The sequence below is a fragment of the Megalobrama amblycephala genome, linkage group LG20 (genome assembly GCF_018812025.1).
Source record: "Megalobrama amblycephala isolate DHTTF-2021 linkage group LG20, ASM1881202v1, whole genome shotgun sequence".
In the NCBI taxonomy this organism is placed as follows: domain Eukaryota; kingdom Metazoa; phylum Chordata; class Actinopteri; order Cypriniformes; family Xenocyprididae; genus Megalobrama; species Megalobrama amblycephala.
Window position 1 is genome coordinate 29,713,200 of NC_063063.1, and position 12,704 is coordinate 29,725,903.

Sequence of the window (12,704 nt, forward strand, 5' to 3'; positions counted from 1 at the left end):
TGCAATTCTGAGAAATAAAGTTGCAATTCTGAGATATAAAGTTGCAATTCTGAGAAATAAAGTTGCAGTTCTGAGAAATAAAGTTGCAATTCTGAGAAATAAAGTTGCAATTCTGAGATATAAAGTTGCAATTCTGAGAAATAAAGTTGCAGTTCTGAGAAATAAAGTTGCAATTCTGAGAAATAAAGTCGCAATTCTGAGAAATAAAGTTGCAGTTCTGAGAAATAAAGTTGCAGTTCTGAGAAATAAAGTCGCAACTCTGAGAAATAAAGTTGCAATTCTCAGAAATAGTCACAATTCTGAGAAAAAAAACATCTGAATTGCAAGATATCAAGTCAGTTCTGAGAAATAAATGTACAATTCTGAGATATAAAGTCGCAACTCTGATAAATAAAGTTGCAGTTCTGAGAAATAAAGTTGCAGTTCTGAGAAATAAAGTTGCAATTCTGAGAAATAGTCACAATTCTGAGAAATAGTCACAATTCTGAGAAAAAAAACATCTGAATTGCAAGATATCAAGTCAGTTCTGAGAAATAAATGTACAATTCTGAGATATAAAGTCGCAACTGAGAAATAAAGTTGCAGTTCTGAGAAATAAAGTTGCAGTTCTGAGAAATAAAGTTGCAATTCTGAGAAATAAAGTTGCAATTCTGAGATATAAAGTTGCAATTCTGAGAAATAAAGTTGCAGTTCTGAGAAATAAAGTTGCAATTCTGAGAAATAAAGTTGCAATTCTGAGAAATAAAGTTGCAGTTCTGAGAAATAAAGTTGCAATTCTGAGAAATAAAGTTGCAGTTCTGAGAAATAAAGTTGCAGTTCTGAGAAATAAAGTTGCAGTTCTGAGAAATAAAGTTGCAGTTCTGAGAAATAGTCGCAACTCTGAGAAATAAAGTTGCAGTTCTGAGAAATAAAGTTGCAATTCTGAGAAATAAAGTTGCAATTCTCAGAAATAGTCACAATTCTGAGAAAAAAAACATCTGAATTGCAAGATATCAAGTCAGTTCTGAGAAATAAATGTACAATTCTGAGATATAAAGTTGCAGTTCTGAGAAATAAAGTTGCAGTTCTGAGAAATAAAGTTGCAATTCTGAGAAATAAAGTTGCAATTCTGAGAAATAAAGTTGCAGTTCTGAGAAATAAAGTTGCAATTCTGAGAAATAAAGTCGCAATTCTGAGAAATAAAGTTGCAGTTCTGAGAAATAAAGTTGCAGTTCTGAGAAATAAAGTTGCAGTTCTGAAAAATAAAGTTGCAGTTCTGAGAAATAAAGTTGCAGATCTGAGAAATAAAGTTGCAGTTCTGAGAAAAAAAGTTGCAATTCTGAGAAATAAAGTCGCAATTCTGAGAAATAAAGTTGCAGTTCTGAGAAATAAAGTTGCAGTTCTGAGAAATAAAGTCGCAACTCTGAGAAATAAAGTTGCAGTTCTGAGAAATAAAGTTGCAATTCTCAGAAATAGTCACAATTCTGAGAAAAAAAAAACATCTGAATTGCAAGATATCAAGTCAGTTCTGAGAAATAAATGTACAATTCTGAGATATAAAGTCGCAACTCTGATAAATAAAGTTGCAGTTCTGAGAAATAAAGTTGCAGTTCTGAGAAATAAAGTTGCAATTCTGAGAAATAGTCACAATTCTGAGAAATAGTCACAATTCTGAGAAAAAAAACATCTGAATTGCAAGATATCAAGTCAGTTCTGAGAAATAAATGTACAATTCTGAGATATAAAGTCGCAACTGAGAAATAAAGTTGCAGTTCTGAGAAATAAAGTTGCAGTTCTGAGAAATAAAGTTGCAATTCTGAGAAATAAAGTTGCAATTCTGAGATATAAAGTTGCAATTCTGAGAAATAAAGTTGCAGTTCTGAGAAATAAAGTTGCAATTCTGAGAAATAAAGTTGCAATTCTGAGATATAAAGTTCCAATTCTGAGAAATAAAGTTGCAGTTCTGAGAAATAAAGTTGCAATTCTGAGAAATAAAGTTGCAGTTCTGAGAAATAAAGTTGCAGTTCTGAGAAATAGTCGCAACTCTGAGAAATAAAGTTGCAGTTCTGAGAAATAAAGTTGCAATTCTCAGAAATAGTCACAATTCTGAGAAAAAAAACATCTGAATTGCAAGATATCAAGTCAGTTCTGAGAAATAAATTTACAATTCTGAGATATAAAGTCGCAACTGAGAAATAAAGTTGCAGTTCTGAGAAATAAAGTTGCAATTCTGAGAAATAAAGTTGCAGTTCTGAGAAATAAAGTTGCAATTCTGAGAAATAAAGTTGCAGTTCTGAGAAATAAAGTTGCAGTTCTGAGAAATAAAGTTGCAATTCTGAGAAATAAAGTTGCAATTCTGAGAAATAAAGTTGCAGTTCTGAGAAATAAAGTTGCAATTCTGAGAAATAAAGTCGCAATTCTGAGAAATAAAGTTGCAGTTCTGAGAAATAAAGTTGCAGTTCTGAGAAATAAAGTTGCAGTTCTGAGAAATAAAGTTGCAGTTCTGAGAAATAAAGTCGCAACTCTGAGAAATAAAGTTGCAGTTCTGAGAAATAAAGTTGCAATTCTCAGAAATAGTCACAATTCTGAGAAAAAAAACATCTGAATTGCAAGATATCAAGTCAGTTCTGAGAAATAAATGTACAATTCTGAGATATAAAGTCGCAACTGAGAAATAAAGTTGCAGTTCTGAGAAATAAAGTTGCAGTTCTGAGAAATAAAGTTGCAATTCTGAGATATAAAGTTGCAACTCTGAGAAATAAAGTTGCAGTTCTGAGAAATAAAGTTGCAATTCTGAGAAATAAAGTCGCAATTCTGAGAAATAAAGTTGCAGTTCTGAGAAATAAAGTTGCAGTTCTGATAAATAAAGTTGAAATTCTGAAAAATAAAGTTGCAGTTCTGAGAAATAAAGTTGCAGTTCTGAGAAATAAAGTTGCAACTCTGATAAATAAAGTTGCAGTTCTGAGAAATAAAGTTGCAATTCTCAGAAATAGTCACAATTCTGAGAAAAAAAACATCTGAATTGCAAGATATCAAGTCAGTTCTGAGAAATAAATGTACAATTCTGAGATATAAAGTCGCAACTCTGAGAAATAAAGTTGCAGTTCTGAGAAATAAAGTTGCAATTCTGAGAAATAAAGTTGCAATTCTGAGATATAAAGTTGCAATTCTGAAAAATAAAGTTGCATTTCTGAAAAATAAAGTTGCATATCTGAGAAATAAAGTTGCAATTCTGAGAAATAAAGTTGCAATTCTGAGAAATAAAGTCAGAATTGCAAGATATCAAATTGCAATTCTGAGATATGAAGTCACAATTTTGAGAAATAAAGTTGCAATTCTAAGAAATAAAGTTGCGACTCTGAGAAATAAAGTCACGATTCTGAGAAATAGTCGCAATTCTGAGAAATAAATTTGCGATTCTAAGAAATGAAGCCCTGTCTGTGAAACTGGGCCTATATCTTGCAAAATACTATAAATAAATTTTGACAATCAACTTGACTTGCCTAGTTGTTAAAATAACTCCAGACAACTATCCTGTGGTCAAGCACACCACAGTTTTTATGGAAAATGGGTCTTTGTGTCAGTCATGGAGTGTATAATTGTAACTGTGTGTTCATTTTTGGCAGGCCTGTACTGCAGTGGCTGGGTGAAGCGGGGTCCCACCGGTGTGATCGCAACAACCATGAACGACAGTTTCGATACGGCACGTGTTTTGATACAGGATATGGAGGCAGGCAAACTGGATCTATCAGTCAACAAACCGGGCGCACAAGCGATCACTGCCCTTCTGCAAACAAGAGGTGATGTTCACACAGACACACCAGATACCAAACCCCAGTGAGCTGCAGCATCCTAACTAAAGGGAAACGAATATGTGACTGATTAGAAGTGCTCTAGGCAACATGCGTCATACAAATGCTGCTTCTGAGATGTCATACTTTAATATGCATTGCATTATGCATTTTTTTCCTATTTATTGTGTAAAATAGTAAATTTTTAATTCTTATAAATTCCTAAGTATCAAATATAAAAAAAATATTATATTGTAGTGCCATGTTATGAATACAAAAATATGATTTTGACAAAAAAGTTTATTAGAAAAAAACATTATTAGAATAAATCATAATGTCTTGAGAATAATCTTGTCAAATTAGGAGATTAAAGGCATAGCAATATTATGAGCAATTATGCATTAATGAAATGTTATTTTAATTTTAGCATTTTTATTATTTTTTTAACCTGGCACTAAAATGCAAAGCAAAGGGATTTATTCATTAAAATAAAATCAACGCATTCATGCATTATTATTACAAATTGTTTTTTTGTTATAAATATTTTAATGTGTATGTTTTTATTACTTTTAACATGGCGCTAAATGCTGAGAGAAGGCACTTTTACATTAAAATAAAATTAATACATTATTGAATTAATACAAATAATACAATTATTTTAAGTTTAATGTTTTTAAATTAAACTAAAATTAATACCATAATACAAATTGTGTTTTTAATGTTTTTATTTTAACGTGGCACTTAAATGTTGAGCTAAGGAATTTATACATTAAAATAATCAATGCATTAATACAATTTAAATTGTATTTTTTTTTTTTTTCATATTTTAATTTTTGTATTTTAACACTAAAATCCTGTCGTACTGTTTAAGTGCTGTTTTTCCGAATATCAGCATGGCTATAATTCTCCGGAAGAGGATTAGGGCCAAGCAATAATAAAAAAAATAAAACCATCTCGAGATTAAAGTTGTTAAATTTCGAGAAAAAAGTCGAGATAAAATGTTGAGAATAAACTCATTAAATTACGAGAAAAAACTTGTTAAATTACGAGAATAAATTTGTTAAATTATGAGAAAAATGTCGTTAAATTTTGAGAAAAAAGTCGAGATAAAATGTTGAGAATAAAGTCATTAAATTAACAAATGTATTCTCGTAATTTAACGATTTTGTTCTCGTAATTTAACAACTTTTTTCTCATAATTTAATGAGTATATTCTTGTAATTTAATGACTGTATTCTTAACATTTTATCTAGACTTTTTTCTTGAAATTATGACATTTTTCTCATAATTTAACAAATTTGTTCTCATAATTTAACGACTTTTTTCTCATAATTTAACGAGTTTATTCTCAACATTTTATCTCGACTTTTTTCTTGAAATTTAACGAGTTTTTTCTCGTAATTTAATGACTTTATTCTCAACATTTTATCTCGACTTTTTTCTTGAAATTTAACAAGTTTTTTCTCGTAATTTAATGACTTTATTCTCAACATTTTATCTCGACTTTTTTCTTGAAATTTAACGAGTTTTTCTCGTAATTTAACGAGTTTATTCTCAACATTTTATCTCGACTTTTTTCTTGAAATTTAACGAGTTTTTTCTCGTAATTTAATGACTTTATTCTCAACATTTTATCTCAACTTTTTTCTTGAAATTTAACGAGTTTTTTCTCGTAATTTAACGACTTTATTCTCAACATTTTATCTCGACTTTTTTCTTGAAATTTAACGAGTTTTTTCTCGTAATTTAATGACTTTATTCTCAACATTTTATCTCGACTTTTTTCTTGAAATTTAACGAGTTTTTTCTCGTAATTTAACGAGTTTATTCTCAACATTTTATCTCGACTTTTTTCTTGAAATTTAACGAGTTTTTTCTCGTAATTTAACGAGTTTATTCTCAACATTTTATCTCGACTTTTTTCTTGAAATTTAACGAGTTTTTTCTCGTAATTTAACGAGTTTATTCTCAACATTTTATCTCGACTTTTTTCTTGAAATTTAACGAGTTTTTTCTCGTAATTTAATGACTTTATTCTCAACATTTTATCTCGACTTTTTTCTTGAAATTTAACGAGTTTTTTCTCGTAATTTAACGAGTTTATTCTCAACATTTTATCTCGACTTTTTTCTTGAAATTTAACGAGTTTTTTCTCGTAATTTAACGAGTTTATTCTCAACATTTTATCTCGACTTTTTTCTTGAAATTTAACGAGTTTTTTCTCGTAATTTAACGAGTTTATTCTCAACATTTTATCTCGACTTTTTTCTTGAAATTTAACGAGTTTTTTCTCGTAATTTAATGACTTTATTCTCAACATTTTATCTCGACTTTTTTCTTGAAATTTAACGAGTTTTTTCTCGTAATTTAACGAGTTTATTCTCAACATTTTATCTCGACTTTTTTCTTGAAATTTAACGAGTTTTTTCTCGTAATTTAACGAGTTTATTCTCAACATTTTATCTCGACTTTTTTCTTGAAATTTAACGAGTTTTTTCTCGTAATTTAATGACTTTATTCTCAACATTTTATCTCGACTTTTTTCTTGAAATTTAACGAGTTTTTTCTCGTAATTTAACGAGTTTATTCTCAACATTTTATCTCGACTTTTTTCTTGAAATTTAACGAGTTTTTTCTCGTAATTTAATGACTTTATTCTCAACATTTTATCTCGACTTTTTTCTTGAAATTTAACGAGTTTTTTCTCGTAATTTAACGAGTTTATTCTCAACATTTTATCTCGACTTTTTTCTTGAAATTTAACAAGTTTTTTTCTCGGAATTTAACGAGTTTTTTTCTCAAAATTTAACAACTTTAATCTTGTGATGGTTTTATTTTTTATTATTGCTTGGTCCTAATCCTCTTCCGTAATAATTCAGCTATAGATATGAATTATAATTTTACATCAAGGTCTCAGGCAAAATCTCACTTTAATTAATCCTCTAATTTGGATCTTTTTCTCAGTGCATTCTGAGATTGGCTTAACTGTGAAGGGCATGTGAATCTGTCTTAGCTCATTAGTTGGTTTTATTTTTGTTGGCGCATATTCAGCTGCAGTATTTAGGTGGTCGGAATGTCTGAGAAGCGACACTGTTATTTGGTTATTTTGGCAGCAGTGTCAGTGCAGTATGTGAAAGTAGTAGAGTAGTGAAAGCTTTTTGGAACAACTTTACCTTTGGGAACGCATTGATGATTCCTCTTGACTCTGCCTCCCTAATCAGATCACTAGGTTTGCATTTCTGCTTCTGATTTTCTCTTTTACCTCCTGTCTTTTTATACACATGTATCTTCTGTTGCGTCATTTGTATGTTTCTGGGGATGTTGTGTGTTTGAACCACAGCCGCCAGGGGTTTGAACTGAACTTAAATGACTTATAAAAGCTGCCAAGTTTTGTCATGGAAAGTTTTTTTTGTTCCAAGACTTCAAGTTTGACTGCATCCTCATTCAAAAAATTTAATCATTTGCATGCCAACAGGAGTGAGAACGGTGCTTTTTTCACACTGGGAGAAGATTAATGCTGAGGAGGAGAAGAGAGGCAAATCCCTGGGAAAACCCAGGGAGAAACTTTTGGATATAGACGAGATGTTGAGGATAGCCTGGTCCTGATCGAATCTGCAGAGCTGTCTGACTCCATAGTGATAAACTGTAAACCTGTCATAACAGAAAGTCTTTTCATGTCTGAGATGTACTTGGTTAATTCACCCAAAAATTAAAAACTGATGTTTCCAAACCCGTATGACTTTCTTCTGTGGAACACAAAAGAAGACGTTTGGCAGAATGTGTACGCTGCTCTTCTCCATACAATGAAAAATTACAAATAATTAGTGAAAATTTAAGTGTTTCTTACACAAACTATCGGTCACACATTAGATAGGCTCCAATTCTCACTATTAAGCACAACTTTTGCCTCAATAGTCTCCCAATTACTGCTTATTAATAGTTAGTCAGGTAGTTCTTAAGTTTAGGTATTGGGTAGGATTATGGGATGTAGAATATGGTCATGCAGAATAAGGGTTAGTTCACCCAAAAAATGAAACTTCTGTAATTAATTACTCACCCTCATGTTGTTCCACACCCTTAAGACCTTCGTTTATCTTCAGAACACAAATTAAGATATTTTTGATAAAATCCAAGAGGTTTTTTTTTTTTTATCTTCCATAGAAATCAACTTTTTCTTCAGAACACTGAGTTGCACATACATTATATTTTTTGAAACATCTTTAGTATTCCTCAGAAGAAAGTGGAACGATATGGTGGTGAATAAATTTTATATAATTTTATTATCTGTTGTTTTGAAATAATTCAAGGCTGCGCCAGATTTTACGGTCCGTGCCTTTAATGTTTAACAGTTTTAATCTGTATTATTAAAGAATCAAGTCTTACAGGATTAGTTCACTGTACTCACCCTCAAACCATCCTAGGTGTATATGACTTTGTTCTTTCTGATGAACACAATCAGAGTTATATAATAATAAATATCCTGACACATCAAAGCTTTAATGGCAGTGAATGGGACCAATGAGTATGAAACTGAAGAAAGTGCATGATGAAAAATAGGTTACATGTGGTTTACTGTTATCTTATTCTTGCCAGAAAAAGTGTGTTCACTGCCATTAAAGCTTGGATGCGTCAGGATATTTATTAATACATTTTTTTTTTTAAATCACAGATTAAAACTGATTTTTTTAGGGTAGCTTTTAATTGAATAATTGAAATTAATTATTATTTTATATGCTTTTATTTGTCTATTTTGATGCTTTAATTTTAATATTTATATTATGTGGTGTGTCTTTGTTGTTTTACTTGTTTGTGTAAAGCGCTTTGAGATGAACATTTAAAGGCACTATAGAAAATAAAGATTATTATTATTATTATATAACTGATTGTGTTCATCAGAAAGAACAAAGTCATATAGATGTAGTATGGTTTGAGGGTGAGTAAAGCTTGGGCTACTTTTCATTCTAAAATGAACTAATCTTTTAAGTAACTTGGGTTACTTGTTAATGAATTGTTTAGCTATTATGTCAGGACATGGACTTGTGATAATCACTACGATTTCCCTGAAGGATGCCTGATGCATGTCTAACAATGAAGTCACTGTGAAAATAGGTTACACGTGGTTTCCTGTTAGCTTATTCTTGCAAGAATAAACAAATGTTCTCACTTGAATTAATAATAAATAAATAAATAATATACAAACATTCTCTTTGCACACCAGATGTATTTTGTTATGACTGTTGTTTTATCTTTTAGATTATGACACAGGTAATTAAATATAAATTGAGTTGTAGTAGTGACACGTTTGTCAAATGTTACCAGGCCACAAAAGTTTTTACATCATCATTTTTTATTTCTTCTTTTTAGTGCTCCGCTGGCGCCATCTCTGGCTTCAGCACTAACAATACCAAGATGTGAAACACCCATAATAGGGCCATGTTGTGTTCTGTTCATGTCATGAGAAATAAATCATTGTTCTCAATCTCTTGCATAATCTGGCCCTGAGTTAAAGGGACTCTATGTAAGTTTTTACTGTACTAAAGCATAAAAATACCATAATATGTTTGCATATATTTAATAAATATGCTGAGTTCACATATTCATTTCTCTGAAAACCGTTGCTACAGCCCGTTATTTAGTACTTTAAAATTTGCCTTCCATGTCAGAATGTCTGTTTTTGTTTCTCTCTGTGCAAGACCGCACGTTGCCAATTTACCCAATAGTATTTCTCCAACCCGGGTTGCGAGTTGGCGGAAAACACATGCCACGAATTGCAGCCATGGAAACCAGTGAACAAACTGGGTCAGAGATCGCAGATTCCACCCGACCTAAAAAGCCTCAGCATCCATCTAATAATCTCTATGAATGGGAGCATATTAAAACGCGATATCAATCATCATAAATCAACTAATCAACTAATTATCTTACAGTGCGTAAGTCTCCTCGCCTTCCAATATCAGTTGAGCACGCTCCTGTTGCGTGTCTTCAAACTGGCAACCCGCACACTGTAAAACCGAACTGTGAAATTAATTAAATTAAATGAGTTTGTTTCACTCAAATAATAATGAAAGTTCATTGTACTTAATAGGAAAAAGTTGCATGAACTCAAAATTTCATTGTAGTAAGCTGAACTTAATATGATTGAGTTGAGCTGCAGCAGATTTCTAATTCCCAGCATGCTTTGCGTCAGACCATATAAATAACTGTTGAAATTAAGTGTTATTTTGTGTGTTTTTGCACAAGATTAACATATGGAGATATAAGTTAATGCTTAATGTTGTGTTATGTTGGGATTCAGGGGGGTTCTGTTATGTTAGTTTTGTAGGGTTGCCACTGTGGTGAAGAGTAGAGCCTGTGGTTAGGTTGAGGATGAGCTGCAAAACATTTAAGACCACATATGTTGTTTGATTACATATATGCAAGTATATAATGACAGTCTCTCTGATAGTTACAAACCTGATTCCAAAAAAGTTGGGACACTGTACAAATTGTGAATAAAAACAGAATGCAATGATGTGGAAGTTTCAAATTTCAATATTTTATTCAGAATACAACATAGATGACATATCAAATGTTTAAACTGAGAAAATGTATCATTTTAAGGGAAAAATAAGTTGATCAACACATCTCAAAAAAGTTGGGACAAGGCCATGTTTACCACTGTGTGGCATCCCCTCTTCTTTTTATAACAGTCTGTAAACATCTGGGGACTGAGGAGACAAGTTGCTCAAGTTTAGGAATAGGAATGTTGTCCCATTCTTGTCTAATACAGGCTTCTAGTTGCTCAACTGTCTTAGATCTTCTTTGTTGCATCTTCCTCTTTATGATGCGCCAAATGTTTTCTATGGGTGAAAGATCTGGACTGCAGGCTGGCCATTTCAGTACCCGGATCCTTCTTCTACACAGCCATGATGTTGTAATTGATGCAGTATGTGGTCTGGCATTGTCATGTTGGAAAATGCAATGTCTTCCCTGAAAGAGATGACATCTGGATGGGAGCATATGTTGTTCTAGAACTTGGATATACCTTTCAGCATTGATGGTGCCTTTCCAGATGTGTAAGCTGCCCATACCACACGCACTCATGCAACCCCATACCATCAGAGATGCAGGCTTCTGAACTGAGCGCTGATAACAACTTGGGTTGTCCTTGTCCTCTTTAGTCCGGATGACATGGCGTCCCAGTTTTCCAAAAAGAACTTCAAATTTTGATTCGTCTGACCACAGAACAGTTTTCCACTTTGCCACAGTCCATTTTAAATGAGCCTTGGCCCAGAGAAAATGCTTCTGGATCATGTTTAGATATGGCTTCTTTTTTGACCTATAGAGTTTTAGCCGGCAACGGCGAATGGCACGGTGGATTGTGTTCACCGACAATGTTTTCTGGAAGTATTGCTGAGCCCATGTTGTGATTTCCATTACAGTAGCATTCCTGTATGTGATGCAGTGCCGTCTAAGAGCCCGAAGATCACGGGCATCCAGTATGGTTTTCCGGCCTTGACCCTTACGCACAGAGATTGTTCCAGATTCTCTGAATCTTTGGATGATATTATGCACTGTAGATGATGATAACTTCAAACTCTTTGCAATTTTTCTCTGAGAAACTCTTCTGATATTGCTCCACTATTTTTCGTCACAGCATTGGGGGAATTGGTGATCCTCTGCCCATCTTGACTTCTGAGAGACACTGCCACTCTGAGAGGCTCTTTTTATACCCATGCATGTTGCCAATTGACCAAACAAGTTGCAAATTGGTCCTCCAGCTGTTCCTTATATGTACATTTAATTTTCCGGCCTCTTATTGCTAACTGACCCAACATTTTTGGAATGTGTAGCTCTCATGAAATCCAAAATGAGCCAATATTTGGCATGACATTTCAAAATGTCTCACTTTCAACATTTCATATGTTATCTATATTCTATTGTGAATAAAATATACGTTTATGAGATTTGTGAATTATTGCATCCCTTTTTTATTCACAATATGTAGTGTCCCAACATTTTTGGAATCAGGTTTGTATAATAGCATGTGTTATTTGCTATGTAACATTTAACCAAGATCTGAATATGATGTTTATGTAAATTAACTGTATGTAATTAACATTATGATGAGTTGGGAAAGGGATGCTGGTGACGGGATTGTTAGTGAGAGACACATGTGCACCACACTGGCCTTGATCCGCTTCCATGGCTCTCAGCCCCGCCCCACTTGTCACAAAACTTTTAAGTTCTACCAACTTTAAAAAAATGAGTTAGTTTACTTAAATGTTTTGAGGTAATAAGTTTCCTCAAATGTTTTGAGTATTCTGAACTTATTGGGTTTTACAGTGCAAGAGCGTGAGTCTGAGGAGGAGGGGGCGGGGCAAACAATATTTTGAATTTGGACTGCAGTACCCATTTCAACCACTAGCTCCCATTCTTACATAGAGCCCCTTTAATCAAATGTTCCCTTGTTTTAATATCCCACCACTGCAAGTAGCTCATCTTTACAGTGAAATGTTTTCATATCCTATACCAGGGGTTCCCAACCCTGTTCCTGGAGATCTACCTACCTGCAAAGTTTAGTTCCAACTCTGATAAAACACACCTGAATCAGATCAATTAAGATCTCCAGGAGCACTTGATAATTACAGACAGGTGTGTTGAGCAGGGCTGGAGCTGAACTCTGCAGGAAGGCAGATGAACAGGGTTGGGCATCCCTGACCTATACCTTTTTTCACCTATTGGATGAAATCAAAGCACAGAACAATAACATGAAACCGTTGTAGGTTAATTATAAACTTCTTATTGTTTCACATCAAATGGTTCTCGAGGTGTGACATTGTAGAGACTAATTATAGGTAAATCTGTCTGTAATAAACCTTTTGATATTTCCTGCGGTAAATAGAAACTACAATTGACCGATATCAAGGCAGGTGATTCACAAAGAGCTGACAC

General features: G+C 32.8%; 1 protein-coding gene across 1 annotated transcript in view; it reads left to right on the forward strand.

Moving 5' to 3' along the window:
• Positions 1-7,500, forward strand: part of fdxr (ferredoxin reductase) — a 36,860-nt gene extending 29,360 nt beyond the window's left edge. Inside the window, 2 exon segments of the mRNA XM_048170884.1 lie at positions 3,606-3,779; positions 7,246-7,500. Of these exon segments, the coding sequence (XP_048026841.1) occupies positions 3,606-3,779; positions 7,246-7,376 (305 nt within the window). The 3' untranslated portion in view covers positions 7,377-7,500.
• The last annotated feature ends 5,204 nt before the right edge of the window (positions 7,501-12,704 follow it).